The following is an 18877-nucleotide window of genomic DNA, read 5'->3' on the forward strand; positions in this document are numbered from 1 at the left end:
CATCACAAAGGACCCTAAAGTGGCAGAACAACACATCAATGATGCCACTTTGCCCAAAAAAATATTGAGCACATCATCATGGGATGCAGGGTGATGGACTCAATAATAGATCAGGAGCTAGCAAAGAAATACTAGTTGACCAAAGAAAGTATACCATATTACAAGTATGAACCTCAGGCCATACCAGAGACCCCTACCCAAGCTGTACTGGGACCATGCTATAAGAATAGACAAGATTATCCCACACAACAGACTTGACATAGCCCTCACTGACAAGAAGGAAAAAACTACCTACCTGATTGACATAACGGTACCCAACACAAGAAACCTCCAGACAACCTAAAAGAAAAAGTTCAGAAAGTACACAGACCTTACTTAGAAAGTCAGAGATGATGCATATAGAAAATATGGTGTCCACATGGTGCCAAACAGTCTACATAAGAACCTAGCAGCAATAGGCCTCACAGAGAACACCAACAAGGAAGGCCACAATCCTGAACACTTGCAGGATAGTTGTTGTTGTTCCTTGAACAATATTAATAGCTGGACATAACTACCCAATGCCAGTACTCATCGTGGCATGGAAAAAGCCCATAAGGAGAAGAAAGTTAAATTAGAATAGAAAAAAAGAAAGTTATGATAAAATTATAATCGATTTCCTTAAATTACACACTTCTTTTTATATTTATATAAAAAAGAAAAAAATATATAAAAAAAGAAAGGTAATCTTATCTTGGAAAATGCAGCTAAATAAAAAGTATTTAAACAATTTGTTCCCCCCCCCCCCCAGTTATTACTATTACATTACTAAACTACTTGGAGATTATAAGTGCCAGGATGCAGAATTTTATGCTCATGGAAACGGATAAGTATTTTGGAAATTTTTACCATCTTTTTGATTAATTAACATATTAAATTGTGTTATGTACTACTAAAACTTTACTATTCCTCTGCATTACTTGTTATGTACTACTACTCGTACTACTATTGTACCAGTGTTTCGCTGCAAATATTGTAGCACATAACAAGTAGTGCAGAGGAATAGTACGATTTTAGTTGTGATAAATAATTGGCTTGAATGTTCTAATCACCTGTCAGGCAAATATCTTTTTTGTGTTTAGATAAGTAGGAATTTTTCAGCAAAGATATAACCAATTTAACATTGCGATTGTTATGGTATAGCATAACGTATATTATTATTATTAGCCATATGGTGCACCAGGCAAGGCGCCTCCATAGCAAGGAGGGCAGGAGCACCAGTGCGTAGCACACGCTTCTTGATTAGACCAGGGTTCAAACCCATGACCACCAAATACGGAGAATGCGAAAAGGTCAGGAAATGACCACTGCATATCCCCGGAGCAATACGGCCTTAGTTGCTAATGCTCCTAAAAAACCAAATAACAACAGCACCAGTCAAAAAAAAAAAAAAAAAATTCTGAATTACCAAGAGAGAGAGAGAAGTAGAAGGGAATCACCAAGAAACAGAAGAATGATGATATCCAGCTCAGGACCCTGGGTGTGCCAAGCCCATACTCACCGGATGTGAGCCCCCAGGGTTGATATATTGAGCTTAAGCATAAGGTATAAGGCAAAATTAAATGGCAGAATTTTATCACTGCATTTAGGAATCTATTAGCTTGGTGTAATATTGTCAATTAATCTATTAAATTTATTAATTTTAATTGTTAATCAATTAAATTGTATTTAAATGTAAATCATTAGCAATAGCATTAGTTGAGACATATGATGCAAGAAAGCAAGCTTATATGGCATCAGTCAAAAAAAAAAAAAAAAACCCCTTTCCCATTTCACCCATCCGGTCAACACCAAATGTTTGTCTAGTTTAGTTCAGCCTTAAATTTATTTAAGCTATCAACTTCCATAACAACAGATGGAAGTCTGTTCCAGCAATCAACTAACTGCTGGCTAAAGGAAAACTTCCGCACACCGATTCTACAACTGTCTTTCCTCAATTTGAATCTATGCCTCCTCAAGTTCTTAATCTGAGTAAGTGGAAGTATCCCATCAGCATTCGGCCTGCTCAAACCATTCAAGGCCTTATACACCTCGATCAGATCACCTCGCAGGTGCCTAGTCTCCAGATGCTGCAACTTGCAGAACTTAAGCCTTTCTTTGTAAGCACACCGCTTGGTTCCTCTCACCAATCTTGTTGCCCTTCTCTGTACTCGTTCTAGCAACTCGAAATCCTTCCTAAAATGAGGCCTCCAGACCTGTAAACAGTACTTAAGGTGTAGCCTGACCATTGCCTTATACAAAGGGATAATCACCTCCTTGTCTCTGCTAGCAAAATTCCTATATATCATTGACAAAACTCCATTACCTGCTCTGGCACCCATCTGCACTGCTCAGAGAACTTCATATCTGACCACACAATTACCCCCAAGGTCTTTTTCATTCTCCACCTCTCTCTGAGTATAGTACCACAAATTTGGTACATTTCTCTTGGGTTACTGCTACCCATATGGAGTACTTTGCATTTGTCGATGTTAAACTTCAGTTGCCACTTCACAGCCCATCTGCCTAACTTTTCTAGATCCTGTTGCAGTAGCATACTGTCTTTACTGTCATTAACAAACCTGCCAACCTTTGTATCATCTGCAAACGTGGACATTAAGCCTGATTTACCTTCATCGATATCATTGATAAATACACAAAACAACAATGGGCCCAGCACCGAACTCTGCGGGACTTCACTAATAACATTAGTCCATGTAGAGCATCGATATCATTGATAAATACACAAAATAATAATGGGCCCAGTACCGAACTCTGGGGGACTCCACTAATAACATTAGTACATGTAGAGCAGTATCCATTTATTACCACTCTCTGCCGTCCCATTCAACCATCCCTTTATCCATTGCAGTAACTTGTCCTTAATGCCATACCACTCTAATTTGTACAGCAGTCTTCCATGTGCAACAGTATCAAAAAGCTTTCCCGAAATCCAAGTATATGATATCAAAATTATTTTTTGCATCCAGTTCCTTTGTGACCACATCGTAGTATTCAATCAAATTGGTCAGACAAGACATCCCCTTAACAAACCCATGCTGTGTCTGATCTATTACTGCTGCCTTGTCTAGGTGATCCTGTATCACCTCTTTAACCAGTGACTCCATTATTTTTCCCGGAACAGAAGTTAAACTAACAGGTCATGCCCCAGACTGCTCTAGTGGCAGAGAAGATTGCTGGCAAGGAGAGAGGAATCGTTCACATATATAAATGCAAAGAAGAGAAGGTCAAACCATATCAGACCCTTATGTCATGGATGTCGGTTAGTATTAGATACCCCAGCTGAAATTGCAGATGAACTCAACAGTTACTTTGCCTTGATATTTAAAGAAGAAAAACCCTTTGTGTCTATGAGAAATAATGGGACTGAAGTTGAAAAAAATGTTATTAATGATGTTTAGATTTCATATGTTTATTTAATGAAAAAACTTGAGCCTATAGGCCGGCCAGTAAGGCTCCTGGGGTTGATGGCACATACCCTATAATCTTAGGGAGGTGGAAAGTGAGTGCATTGAACCATTGAGGCTAATTATGAGAGCATCACTGGACTCAGGAGTGATTCTGTTGAATTGGAAAAGTGCCAATGTATATCCAATACATAAGGGCAGTTCTAAGAGTAAAGTGGGAAATTACCAGCCGGTCAGTCTAACTACAGTAGTAGTAGTAGGGAAAATCACGGAGACAATGATCAAGGGTGGAATTCAGGGTCGTTTATATGTAAATGGAATTCTGAAGGATACTTAGCATGGTTTTGTAAAGGGAAAATTGTGTTTAACTAATCTGGTTAGCTATTTTGACAGGGTCACTCAAGAGCTGGACCTAGGGAATAATTTTGACAGTTTATTTAGATTTCAGCAAAGCATTTGACTCAGTCCCACATGAGTGGTTACTATATAAGCTGGAAAAGGTTGGAATCACAGGAAAAAATCCTTAGATGGATGACTGGAAGGCTTCAGGGTAGGGAGTAGAGGGTTGTGATAAATGGTTATTCCTCAGATTGGGTTGATGTAAGAAGTGAGATTCCCCAAGGATCAGTATTAGGACCACTGTTGTTTTTGATTTTCATAAATGACAACGATGAAGTGATAGAGAGCATGATGTCTAAATTTGCAGATGATGTAAAGATTAGTAGAGTAGTAAATGATCACCATCAAGCAGAGCTTCTTCAGAGTGACCTAGATAGAGTTCAAGGATTGTCAGAAAAATGGCAGCTATGCTTTAATCCAGCAAAGTGTTAGGTATTGCACCTGGGGAACAGTAACCCCAAAATAACTTATACACTTGGCTTGATGCAATTGAACTAAAGCCAGTAGTGGAGGAAAGGGACTTGGGTGCTACGATACGGTCAGACATGAAATTCCTCGAGCATTGTAAACTGGCTGCAAGAAAGGTCAATGGTGTTCTATTGATGATTTATCGAACTCTTGCTAGTAGAGATAAGGACGTCATAATCCCATTATATAAGGCTATTGTTAGACCACACTTGGAATACTGTGTTCAAGTATGGAGACCGCACCTAAAGAAAGACATTGTGCTTCTTGAAAGGGTCCAAAGACAGTAACTCACCTGGTGAGATTGGCAAAAGGGCATCCATATGAGGAAAGGCTTCAAATATGTGAGTTGCAGAGCTTGGAAACTAGGCACCTTAGAGGAGACTTTATTGAGGTGTTTAAGGCTCTGAGAGGCATAAGTAAAATGTATGAGGGCAAAATTTTCACAGTTATAAATGATTCTAGAACTAGGGGTCATAATTTCAAGTTAAGGGAGGGAGATGTTTAAACTGGACTGCAGGAAGTTTTATTTTAGCCAGCAAGTTATAAATTACTGGAATAAATTACCTACATGGGTGGTAGAGGCTGACAGTTTGGGGAAATTCAAAGGTCAGCTGAATAATTACCTATGGGAGAACGGAAATGCATAGGTTGTCTATTTTCTTGTCTCTTATTAATTCTTCTTATTATTATTTTATTTTATAGGAATACCTCGCATAGCACAGTTTCGAACAGCGCGGGTTTCGCTATAGCGTGGTTTACAAATTGAAAAAAAATTAATTGCGTTACGCACCAATACATTTGATATGTATGTATGTATTATAATGCCAGCACGTAAGCCAATGCGTTATGGATTCAAGGCCATTCTGACTGTTGTCGAAACTCCAATTATATACGGACTCTGCTAGCATACATACATTAGTAAATACCCTAAATTCCAAGCAGTGAGGTCATTGATTGTGCGTAAGCTGTACAAATATTTTTCGCTGTGTATTTTTATTAAAGATTATTTTTTAAAAACGTTACACCTTTTTACAGTACACACTTCACTTATATTCTTTTGGTATGTACATACTGCAATAAAAATTATTTCTACTGTACTTACTAATAATTTTAATTTTTATCATTTTTGTTTCTTTTTTTTGCAAGAACTTCGTGTGCATCAATTTATAGTAAACAAACACCTATATATTTTTGCAACTCGACCCATATAATTAAATTGTCAGAACGCATTACATTAAAATACATACTAATAATACCTCAATCAGCACGGTTTCGCATAGCGCGGTATTTTTTTTGGCACAAATTAACTGCGCTATGTGAGGTATTCCTGTATTATTATTTGTTTTGTTTTGTTTTTTGGCTGGTGCAGCATAAGCCATATGCTTCCTTGCACCATGTGGCCATGGTGCTTCCTTGGCATGGACAGGAGAAATGCAAATATATCCTTAATTCATAAAGGGGATCAAAAGGCAATGTGAGTAATTATAGACCTGTTATTACTCTGTCACATCTGTTCCAGGGAAAATAATGGAGTCACTAGTTAAATAAGTAATGCTGCAAAGCAACGGGAATAAAGAATTAGGAGTGCTGTGGCTCGGGAGAGAACCGAAGGGAGCGATTCTCCAATGCATCACAGCCTAAAAAAAATGTGCAACTTGTGAAATGTTTTCAGATCTTTCTGAAACACACAATCTAGCCAAGGCTTAGGATGTCAGTTGAAATATTGGGCAAGTGGGAGAGAAGATAAGTGAATGGGATGCACATAAATTATCAGGTGATACAGAAATCTATAGTAGATATAAATTAGTCTGTAATCAAGACACAAAGGAGGTTAGGTAAGCTAAGGCAGATTATGAGAAGTGTCTGGCAAAGAATGCAAAGAAAAACAGCAGATTTCGATGCATATATTAATAGCAGAAGGAAGGGACTGAATTACATTGGGCCGCTTGATGTCTATGGGTTTACTGTTGATGAACCTGCTCAGGTTATGGACAAACTGAATAGGTATTTTGCATCTACATTCCCACATAAGGAATTCTTTAGGGAAGGGGATGCCAGAAGTTTATCAAACTCTCATGATGAGCTAAATGACTTTGTAATAACTGAAAGGGAAGTGGAGGAGAAATTGTTGAGGATGGATATAAAAAATGCGCCTGGGGCGGATGGAATCTATCCAATTATATTAAGGGAGGCAGCAAAGGAGGTAGGAAAATCCTTAGCCACAATTATGAGAGCATCCTTGGATTCAGGGGGTGCCTATGGACTGGAGAAGTGCAAATATATCCCCAATTCATAAAGGGGATCAAAAGGCAAGATGAGTAATTATAGACCTGTTATTACTTTGTCACATCTGTTACAGGGAAAATAATGGAGTCACTGGTTAAAGAAGTAATGCAGAACCATCTCGACAGGATTGCAATTATACTGCAATCACAGCATGGTTTTGTCAAGTGGCGGCCTTTTCTAACTAATCTGACAAGTGGTTACTATGACGTAGTGATCAAGGAACAAGATGCAAAAAATAATTTTGATATCATATACTTAGATTTCATCAAGTTGTTGTTGTTATTTGGTTTTTAGGAGCATTAGCAACTAAGGCCATATTGCTCCGGGATATGCGGTGGTCATTCCCTGAATGACCTTTCCGCATCCTCCGTATTTGGTGGTGACGGGCTCGAACCCCGGTCTAATCAAGAAGCGTGTGCTACGCACTGCTGCTCCTTCCCACCTGGCTACGGAGGCGCCGATTTCATCAAGGCTTGTGATACTGTTGCAGACTGCTGTAGAAACTGGAGCAATGTGGCATTAAGGGCTTGTTTTGTTTTGGGATTTTATGGCACATTAGTGTCTAAGGCTATAATGCGACAAGTTAAAAAGATGTAAAATATAAAACTATAATATTACAATTATTTGTATATTATTGTAAAAGAGTATATGATATAAAATGTTCATAAAGCATAAAACGATAAAAACATTCTAGATAGAGTTATTTAGATTAATAAGTTGTAAAAACTTAAAAATAGCTGACACGTTGTCATTGTCCGATAAAATCTGTCTGAGTGTATAAAGCTCAGACAGATGGCTAAAACATAAATGACGGTCATTATAAAAAGACAGACACTCAATTAAAATATGACGGACTGTTAAAATGGTGTCGCAATTTCTACACATAGGATGGTCGTCGGCCCTCAGCAGATAGCAATGTGTCAAGTGACAATGTCCTATGCGGAGTCGAGATAGAACAACTTCCTCTTTTCAGTTCCTGCGCAGACTAGACTGCCAATGTTCAATTACAGGCTTAATCTCGTATAACTTGTTTGCAGCCTGTCCATGCCATGAGTTGCCATTGGGATACTAGTTTCTTTCGAATTACTTGCCTGTAGTCTGTATAGGGGACTAACAGGCACGAGTTAAAGAGGTTCGCTGATTTGGCTGCAAAGTCTGCCATATCATTTCCTGGATCCCAATGTGGCCTGGGATCCAGCAGAAATGAACATCAAATTCAGATTGTGCAAGGAAGTGCAGCTTCTGCTGTATCCGGGTCAGGACAGGATGAGGGTTGAACCTCATCAATGATAAAGCCTGCAATTAACTCAGAGAATCGGTATATATAATATATTTTTTGTACTTGGTGGTTTGTAAATGATCTAAGGCTAGCTCAACCGCGTGCAGCTCTGCAGTGAACACACTGCATTCGTTGGAGATCTGCTCAGATGCCGTGGTATCTGGGAAAACAGCTGCAGATCCAACAGACATTTCTGACCTCGAGCCATCTGTGTAGATGGGCAAAAAGTCAGCATGTTTCGAGCGCTGTGCTAAAAAGAGCTTCTGGTAGATGGTGGATGGAGTACTGTCCTTTCTCCAATTGTTAAGGGAGAAGTTGCAGTTTGGAACACGAGCATGCCAGGGTGGAGAAGGTTCAAATCATTGAGTAGCCTTTGGATACGTATACCGAATGGTTGACTGGCAGTCTGGCGAACGTTGTACAGATTTTCCCAATGTGGCTCAAAAACGGGTGTCCACATCGGATGGTCTGGCAGGGATTTCAGTTTCAACGCATACCATAGAGACAACTGTTTCCTGCGAAGTGATAACGAGGGCTCATTCGCTTCGACATATAGGTTATGGACAAGCGAAGTTCGAAATGCTCCAGTGGAAATACGGATCGCCTGATGGTGGATGGGATTCAACCATCAGAGTACGCTGAGTCTAGAGGATGCATATACCTGGCACCTGTAATCTAACTTAGATCGTATGAGTGCACGATAGAGGTACAAAAGGGTACATCGGTCAGCGCCCCAAGAATGTGAGGAGATTGCACGTAGGATATTCAAGCCTCTCGTGCACTTCGCACGTAATTGACGGATGTGTTATAGAAAGGTCAACTTTCAATCAAATATAAGCACCAAAAATCTAGTGTTTGCAGATAAGGACCGGGTTGGGGCCCCTGAAGAAGTAAATTTATCAGGATTCATGGAGTTTGTGAAGTGGTTCAGTGTCCGGGCTCCCCACCCACCACGGAGCCCAAAGGGACACCCATTACCCGGCATGCAACAAATGCGCTCGGGAGTGGAACGCCAGGTCTACCCAGACACCATACCTGCACCGCCGCCAACCTGAATCCTGACCCTCGGACCATGAGGGTAGGGGCATGGCATTAACACGGTTGACCCTCGCAGGCAAGTCTACTAGCTGACTGATCCTAGCCAGGCCTTCCAGGACCACCCGTCTTGTCGAAGCAGGGGCCAAAGTGGTGTACTGAAGATGGGCCCTTCAACCACCAGGATACCCCTTTCCGAATTTCCACAGGTCGCAGCGCACGGCAAACACGCCAGATTCCATTGATGTTAGCCTGGAACCTAGGCTGTGGGCGTTGGATCCCAGTGATGCTAGTCTGGAAGTCCAGCAGCATCACTGGGAAGTCCCCTCACCACGTACTGGTGCCCACGTTGAGGGGGGGGGATTAAGGGCAAGTTACTGCTATGGATAAAGACTTGGTAAAATGGAAGAAGACAGAGTGGTTATTAACGGGCACTGCTCTTCATGGACTAATGTTATTAGTGGAGTTCTCCAAGGTTCAGTACTGAGTCCATTGTTGTTTTCAACATTTATCAATGATATTGATGAAGTTATATCAGGCTTAACGTCTAAGTTTGCAGATGATACACAGGTTGGCAAGGTAATTAACAACAGTCATCAGGGTGAGCTACTGCAACAAGATATAGGAAAATTGGGTCGATGAACTGAGAAATGGCAGTTGAAGTTTAATATTGACAAATTCAAGGTACTGCACATGGGTAGCAGTAGCTCCAGGGTAACTTATCAATTGTGTGGTACTACACTCAGGATAGTGGAGAATGAAATAGACCTGTGGGTAATTATGCAATCATGCAATAAAATCTTTGAGCAGTGCAGACATGTAGCCTAACCATGGCCTTATACAAGGGGCAATCACCTGCTTATCCCTGCTAGCAAAGGTTCTGTATTTCATTGGCAAAACCCCATGAGCTATATACATATACATGGCCTTATACAGGTCTGGAGGCCTCACTTTAGGAAGGATGCAGATCTGCAGGAATGAATGCAGAGAAGGGCAATCAGATTAGCGAAGGAAACAAAAGGGTGCTCTTACCTAGAAAGCTTCAGTTCTGCAAATTGCTTATACCCCTTGTATAAGGCTATGATTAGGCTACATCTTTAGTACTGTGTACAGATCTGGAGGCCTCACTTTGGGAAGGATGTAGATTTGCAGGAATGGGTGCAGAGAAGGGCAACCAGATTGGTGAAGAGAACTTTAGGAATATCTGCAGGAATGAGTACAGAGAAGAGTGACCGGGTTGGATAAGGGACAAAAGGGTGCTCTTACCTAGAAAGGCTTCAGTTCTGTAAACTGCAGCTTCTGGAGACTAGGCACTTGCGGATAGATCTGACTGAGGTGTTTAAAGACTTGGCTGAATTGAGTAAGCTGAATGCTGGTATTCTTCTACTTGCTAAGACTACACATACACACATGAGGGGACATAAATTCAAGTTACGGAATGATGGTTGCAAGATGCAGAATGCTTTCAGCCAGTGGGTGGTTGATTGTTGGAACAGGCTTTCATCCATTGTTGTGGAAGTGGATGGGTTGAATAAATTCAAGGGGGAACTAGACAAATACTTGGAGGGTAAGGATGGGTGAATCAGTTTTTTTTTTTTTTTTGGCTGATGCTATATAAGTTTGCTTTCCATGTCTGCTACAAAACCATAACTATTTTTCCCCTCATAATACATTTAAAATTAATGTACTAAATTACTGACCTCAATCAGCTGGTCTTCAGACATACCATAGCAGAATAGTGGCAATGGTGCAATTCTCATTGCTGCTCCATTGCCATATGATCCTGAACCACCAAATTGTTCCCTAGCTGGTTTATATACATCTTGATATTCACTAGCCTTTAATTCTTTGAATACATCTGTAACATGATATCCATATCCACGCTTTGGCTGATTAAAATATTCCACAGTGAACCTGAATAAATATGAATACTCAATATATCAACCAAACACAAGTTTTATTTTAATTTATAGCAATAAACACTCAACATTAAACACAACACTTGAAGGGCACAGGGGAAGAACAATGAGAATCCAATTTTGATTGATTTTAAAATTAAGAGTTGCATCTAATGATACATCAAGAAAGTTTTTATCAGACAGACAATTAATAAAATGAAACATTAATCATTATCAAGAATAAAATACTTGCTTTCTTGCACTCTTTTAGCATTAGCAAAGGCACACAATGCAAGAAAGCAAGCTTATACAGAATCAGCCAAAAAAAACCCCTTCTCATTTCACCCATTCCACTCGCTCCAAATGTTTGTCTAGTTCTGCCTTGAATCTATTTAAGCTATCAACTTCTACAACAACAGATGGAAGTTTGTTCCAGCAATCAACCACCTGCTGGCTAAAGGCAAACTTCTGCACATCTATCCTATAACTGTCTTTCCTCAATTTGAATTTATGCCCTCTCAGGCAATTATTTTGAGCAAGGGGGAAGAATCCCATCAGCACTGAGCATACTCAAACCATTCAAGGCCTTATACACCTCAATTAGACCACCTTGCAGGTGTCTAGTCTCCAGACACTGTAATTTGCAAAACTTAAGCCTTTCTTCATAAGAGAAACCCTTTGTTCCATTCACTAATCTTGTTGCCTTTCTCTATACTCGTTCGAGCAGTTCTACATCCTTCTTAAAATGAGGCCTCCAGACCTGTATACAGTGCTCAAAGTGTGGCCTGACCATTGTCTTATACAAGGGGATAATCACCAACTGCCAATATTATGATTTTACAATTACAATTTGCAAATAAACAATTCTAAGTTTAGATTATTGATACAATAGAACTAGAAGTTAATTAAGTAAATACATAGAGATTAAATTCTTATCTGCTGACAGACTCCGCTTGCCGATGCTCCCAGAAACCCGATGTGCATGTAGGCAAGAGGCACTTGCCAGCAGTTAATTTATAGGTCAGGGATTAATTCCAGTAGCCAATAGAACTGTGCCAGGTTTTCTATCCTAGTCCAGGGCTCGTTGTGTGTAGTGGAATCCTGAGGTGACCTTTGCTCTCCTACTCTGGACATCAGGGTTGGTTTGCAGGCTGGTCCTGGTGATCTAGAAGTGGCTGTATGTGGGTTACTCCTCCAGACAAGTGGCCTATTTTCTTTTACTGGGTTCTCATTTCTTCTTCTTGGAAGAGTTCTTTTTAAAAAGATGAAAATATTGCTGGTTGAACTCAACTCCCTGTTTTCTAATGAGGGCTGAGGCTCGAAATATTTTTATGAGAAAAGCTTCTTTGAATTTCCTTCTCTTGTACTGACTATCTGTAGAAAGGATTCTCGTGTTCTTGAAATCCCAAGTGTCACCACACTGAAAGCATGGAAGGCTGTGTCGGACTGTAGAATTCTCCCATATTGTATATCTTTTATGTGCTCTTTTAGTCTGCATTGTGGACATCTCCACACCTAAAGTCTATTTTATAGATTGGACTTCTATGATTGTAGGGGTTGTTGGACTGTTATTTTATGATCTGCTTGATGGAGGCTGAACTTCTGAAAAAGGTGAAGATAGCGAATTTCTTGGCTTCTTTAGCTATTTTTAGCAGTGACTGATGGTATGTAGGGTATACATACCATCAGTATGTATACCATATAAGTATAGAGTTTATATAAGTATACATACTTATATAAACTCTAAAAGGAAGGGGAAGAATCTGATTGGTCCACTTGACATTGATGATTCGACTGTTGATATCCTGCTCAGATAGAAAACAAACTGAATGAGTATTTTGCATCTACATTCACACGAGGAATTATTAAGGTTTGAAAATGCCAAAAGGTTATCAAATTGTAGCAGGATACTTAATGATTTTGTAATAACTGAGAGCAAAGTGGAGGAGAAATTGTTGAAGTTAAACATAAGAAAAGCACTTGGAGTGGATGGGATCTATCCAGTTATACTAAAGGAGGTGGCAAAGCAACTAAGCAAACCCTTAGCCATAATTATGAGAGCATCCTTGGACTCAGGGGAGGTTCCCACGGACTGGAGATGTGCAAATGTATCCCCAATTCACAAAGGGGGATCGAAGGGTGACACAAGTAATTACAGACAAGTTAGTTTAACTTCTGTTCCGGGTAAAATAATGGAGTCACTGGTTACAGATGCATTGCAGGATCATCTAGACAAGACTGCAGCAATAATTCAGACACAGAATGGGTTTGTTAAGGGAAAGTCTTGTTTGACAAATTTGATAGGATATTATGATGTGGTTACAAAGGAACTGGATGCAAAAAATAATTTTGATATCATATACAGGTGGTGCCTCGCAATTCGACGTACCACAATTCAACAGTCTCGCAATTCGACGTACCGCTATTCGACATTCGGATTTCGCAGGCCAGCAAAAACGCTACATGATATTGAACGATAGAATTCTTTGCTGGACTACATAACTGCGTTTAACGTTACTAAATAGCACTAAATAGTGACGGCTGCTTCATACATTTTAACCAATGGTAATAAAGAGCGAGAGTAACATTTAACCAATGATAGATAAAGCGGGAATAGATCCCTCAATCGTTCAGGTACGTTAGCCGCCCTCAAAAATAGCTACAGGTATGCCATCAGTTCTTCCTCAGTTATGAGACAACATTATCTCGTTAATAATCGTAGTCTGAGTTCACGTTTGCTCTAGTTGTTTGTGCTGATAATTCTGCATTTCTCATAAAGTAAAAAATTTTGTGCTTTGACAGTTATTTATTTTTTGAGTGAAATTTGATAATGGGTCCAAAGGGAAGTGAACAGCGGAATAATTCAGGAAAGAAACACACTTGGTTGAGCATAGAAAAGAAGAAAGAAATTATAGAAAAAGTGCAGAAAGATAGAACAATTACAGATGTAGCTCAAGAGTATGGCGTCCCTAGGTCAACCGTGGCAACTTTTTGGCAACAAAGAGACAAGATTATAGGTGCTAGGGTGTTCGCTGGAGCAATAAAAATTTCTGACAGAAACAGATCTTTAATCAATGAAGAAATGGAAAAGCTGCTTCTTACCTGGATTAGAGAAAGATGGATGAAAGGAGATCCAGTAACTCAGGCAATGATCTGTGAGAAGGCTAGGTTAATTTTTGAATTGCAGAAGAAAATTCCAGGACGTATCTCAGATCAAACTGATGAATTCAAGGCAAGTCGTGGGTGGTTTCACAGATTCAAAGGTAGAACAGGTATCCATAGTGTTCTCAGACATGGGGAAGCAGCTAGTGCAGATAAAAAGGCTGCAGAAGAGTTTGTGAAAAAATTTGAAGATTTAATCATGAAGGAAGGCTACTTGCCGCAGCAAATTTTTAACGGGGATGAAACTGGGTTATTTTGGAAGCACTTACCAAATCGAACATACATCATGCAAGAAGTGACGCTCCCAGGACATAAGCCTATGAAAGATAGGCTTACCTTGTTATTGGCAACAAATGCAAGCGGAAACTTTAAAGTAAAGCCACTTCTCGTTTACCACTCTAAAAATCCTCGCTGCTTTGGGAAGAAAATCATCAAGTCCAAACTGCCAGTGATGTGGAGATCCAATGCAAAAGCCTGGGTAGACCAGAAAGTCTTTAAAGATTGAATTTTTGAGGAGTTTGCCCCGAGCGTAAAAAAATTCCTCATTGACAACAATTTACTTTTGAAAGCACTGTTGATTCTTGACAATGCTAGTGCCCACCCCCAAGACCTGGCAAACATTCTTGAAATTGACTGATTTCATCAAAATCCAGTTTTTGCCTCCAAACACCATATCACTGATCCAACCCATGGATCAAGAAGTAATTGCCTGTTTTAAAAAAACTTTACACCAAGGCTTTGTTTTCACAGCTTTTTGACGTGACTCATTCTTCTGATAAGACACTGAAGGAGTTCTGGAAGACTGAGTTCAATATTCTTCGCGCCATTTCCTTTATTAAAACTGCCTGGGAGGGAGTGACACAGAGGACCCTTCGTGCATCATGGAAGAAACTCGTTTCTTCCTTTTTTCGGGATGACAACAATGCAGTCCAAGCTGCTGAAGAATCAGAAGCAACTGCAGCCATGCGAGAAATCATTTCGACGGTGGAGAACATCGACATAGGAGAAGTTGATGAGGCTGATGTGGAAGAGCTTGTGGAGGATCACGATGACGAATCAACCGTGGAAGAACTCAAAACACTCAGCGAACAGGAAGCAAAAGAGAGAGAAAAGGAAATTTCACTTGAAGAAGACAGGGAAAAAGGGCTGATGCCAACAGCTGCCATTAAAGAAATTTTATTCCATTGGGAGAAGGTGCAGTCTGCTTGTTTAAAATGGCACCCCAACACTGCTGTTGTAACTAGAATGACAGACTTGTTTAACAACACTACTATGCATCACTTCAAGGCTATCTTGAAAAAGAGGGACAGACAGTCCACCCTTGATCAATTCCTCATCCCCATTCAAGCCAAGAGGAGAAGAGAAAGGGTAGAACAAGATAAATAAAACATCCTTCCAACATCTAAGGCTCAATGAAATGTATGTACACCTAATTCTGTTTTTACACGATAGATATGTTCCTGAAAAATATGTGTAAAAAAAATTCGTGAAAAAAAGACAAATAAAACATCTTTTTTTCACGAATTTTTTTTACATGTATTTTTCAGGAACGTATCTATCGTGTAAAAACAAAATTAGGTGTACATACATTTCATTGAGCCTTAGATGTTGGAAGGACGTTTTATTTGTCTATATTTATTTATGGAAGAAAAGAAGATTGGTTCCGGATCTAAAAAATCAGTAAAAATAATTAAAAAAAAACACATAAAAATATTCGTTTTAAGCTTATTATTTTATTTCAACAAAATACACATGTAATAATATGTAATGAAAATGTATTAAAGTAAATTTGTATGCATATGAAATGAAAAGAATTCTTCATGAACAAAAAAAAATATGTTTTACACATAACAAGATTTTATTCATTTTCACTTTCTGATAATAAATGGCACATACATTTGCGTACGACTGGAATATCACTAGAAATGTTGTGGACATTGTCTTCTTCCTCTATTAATGAAATTCTTTCTGTGATCTCTTGAGCAAAATCAGCACGAATCTCCTCTGGTGCTGATGTTTCACCGGTTTTTACGAACAAATTCAGTTATTAATCGTTGTGTTCATGTTTGGTTAGGCCGTTATATAATTCTCTGTAAGAGGCTGTCAACAACTTCAGTTCAAGTTGAAACTTCCCAGCATGTTCCTCATTAGGGTCATGTTTGACAAAATGATTACCTGATTTTCTGGCCAGTTCCAGACCTACTTTTATTAAATCTGCATTTAGAACAGGATCATTTTCTTCATTATCACTACGTTCTGTTGGATAAGGAGTCCCAAGGACAACCTCTAATATTTCATCTTCGTTTAGGGCTTTGTCGGTTAACAATTCAACAATATCTTCAAACGATAGATCATCGAATCCTTCTCCACCAATTTTGTGTGCCATTGTAATGATGTTGGGAAATTCGGTCATATTAGGGATGATGGAATCTTTGCTTTTTACACATTGTGGCCAAACCGCTTTCCACCACGCATTTAAAGTTGTGGTTTTAATTCAGTTAACACTAATCCAACTTGATTGATATAATCCTTAATTGAGAATTTCTTCCACACATCAATGACTGTTAGTGTTTCATCATTCAGTTTGTCCAAAACGTGTTGGAATGTTCGTTTTACATAGTATTATGTTTTAATTGTCGCAATTATACCTTGGTCTAGCGGTTGTATCAAAGATGTAGTATTAGGTGGCAGAAATAAAATTTGTACGTTTGGGTGTTCCAAAACAGGATGGCTGGGTGCATTGTCAAGAAATCAGAATAACTTTAAATTCAAGACCTTTCAAATTCATATAACGTCTGACTTCTGGGACGAAACATTTGTAGAACCATTCTGTAAAGATAGCAGTGGTCACCCAGGCCTTCTTGTTTGCCATCCAGTGAACAGGCAGTTTATTGATATCTACACCTTTCATTGAACTTGGGTTTACGTCTCGATTTACCAGCAGTGGTTTCAACATACGATCTCCTGAAGCGTTCAAGGAAAATAACAAGGTTACACGATCCTTAGCTACCTTAAAACCACCAGCAGTTTTCTGCGATTTGGCTACATACGTTCTGTTCGGCATTCATTTCCAGAAGAAACCAGTTTCGTCTGCATTGATCAGGAGTGTATCATCCATTCTTGATCAGGAGTGTATCATCCATCTTCAATAATTTTTGCAAGTTCCTGCAGGAATACTTTAGCGGCCGATTCATCTGCAGATGAAGTTTCACCTTTAATTTTTATATTATGAAGAGCATTCCTTTAAGAAACCCTGTCATCCAACCTGTACTCGCAGAAAATTCATATACTTTCTGTTTAACTGAGATGAAGTGCTTGGCTCCTTTTCTTTAATCTGTCTGTAAATTCTTAGTGCTGTTTGCTTGATGGCATTTCCATCTACTGGTACTCTTTTTTGTGACTGATCTTCTATCCATATTAACAGAGCCTTTTCCATTTTTTCCTTGACAATATCTCTTGTATATGATGATGAATTAACACTTACTTTTGTTCAAGAACATACCGACTTCCTAATTGCAGCTTCATTTTTCTTAATAGTTCTTACGGTAGCTTCATGTACACCAAAATGCTTTTGTACAGACGTAGCCCCTTGACCAGTTGCAAGACGATCTAAAATTTGAATTTTAAGTTCCAAAGAAATCACTTTCCTTTTCATTTTGGTAATAGGCGAATTATTCAACATTATATAAGGGCTACCGAAAAATATCTCAGTTATAATTAATAAAAAAAAGGTATGAAAAATTTGTAAACTTACAATTTATTGACTATGGGCAAAATTAATAAATTTATATGTGCACAAATTTCACTAAAGATTCTTTCACTTTGAAATAGAGCTTACTACTAAATGTCTTTCGAAGATACAATGCACGAATACCGTAGATGTGCACCAAATTCAATAAAAACGTTGATAATTCATAGATACCTAGACGTACACATTGGAAAACAAAAGCATGCATTTCAAAACGCATGCACTAGCTAATCTATCACACTAATAAATAGCTAATAATCACACTAATCTATTGGTGCAATATAGAAATGATACTAACATGCCACAAATAAAAAAAAATTTCTTAAAAATTTAGGCAAAAAAAATTCATTGAAATCGTGTTAAATCAAAATGACTCGCGTAAAAAGAGAATGAAATATTTATTTTAAATTCATGTTAAATCAAATTAGTGTAAAAAAAGTTCGTGCAAAAACAGAATTAGGTGTACTCATTATGTATTTTGTAATTTTGTTTGTTATATGGTAGAATATAATAGTAAAGTCAATAATACTGTGTATTTCTCTCCGACAACGAATTAATCAATTTACCATAAACTTATATGGAAAATATTGACCTGCAATTTGCCAACACCACCTCGCACTTTCTTACTACTCTTTAGTCAAGGATCATTATTTGCTCTAATTACAATGATATAACCCTATGCAGTGTATGCCTTCCTGCTTGTCCTTATCATCATGTTCATTTTCCCTAACTACACTTGTCTCCGGCTTCTTGACCATGTCACTTTATAAATTATCTCCCACACACAAACCAATTTGCCCACATCCAACATTTACTGCCATTTTCCATAAATCAGTTATTTGTTCTTGATAGGTTGAGATCATCTCTTTTAAACCTTCACTCTGAGCTCCCAGTTTTATTGCCACTTTTTCAAGGGCACCCCACCTAGATAATTTGCCAATCACACTTTTGCTTATTCCAACATTCTCAATGAACAGATTTTCTTGTGTACTGATTCAGAGCATTCCTGTTAACTCAGCAACAAAGCACAGAAATAAATGACCCTGATTTTTAGATGTGCACTCCCTCACTTCTTCAGCATCTGATTTTGAGATTACTTCATTTGCCTTAAAATCTGGGTTAAATGCAACATTCTCATCTTCAACTGCATGATCCA

At 38.7% G+C, this 18877-nt stretch overlaps 1 protein-coding gene across 2 annotated transcripts in view; it reads right to left on the minus strand.

Moving 5' to 3' along the window:
• The window catches only part of LOC150089662 (ADP-ribosylhydrolase ARH3-like), a 162841-nt gene that overhangs the window by 74983 nt on the left and 68981 nt on the right, over positions 1–18877 (minus strand). For both annotated transcript variants that reach the window (XM_090389585.1, XM_090389584.1), the window contains exon 3: positions 10614–10827. In XM_090389585.1, the coding sequence (XP_090245711.1) occupies positions 10614–10827 (214 nt within the window). The remainder of the gene's footprint in view (positions 1–10613; positions 10828–18877) is intronic.

Source organism: Mastigoproctus giganteus, chromosome 2, assembly GCF_048544385.1.
Source record: "Mastigoproctus giganteus isolate SK-2022 chromosome 2, ASM4854438v1, whole genome shotgun sequence".
In the NCBI taxonomy this organism is placed as follows: Eukaryota; Metazoa; Arthropoda; class Arachnida; order Uropygi; family Thelyphonidae; genus Mastigoproctus; species Mastigoproctus giganteus.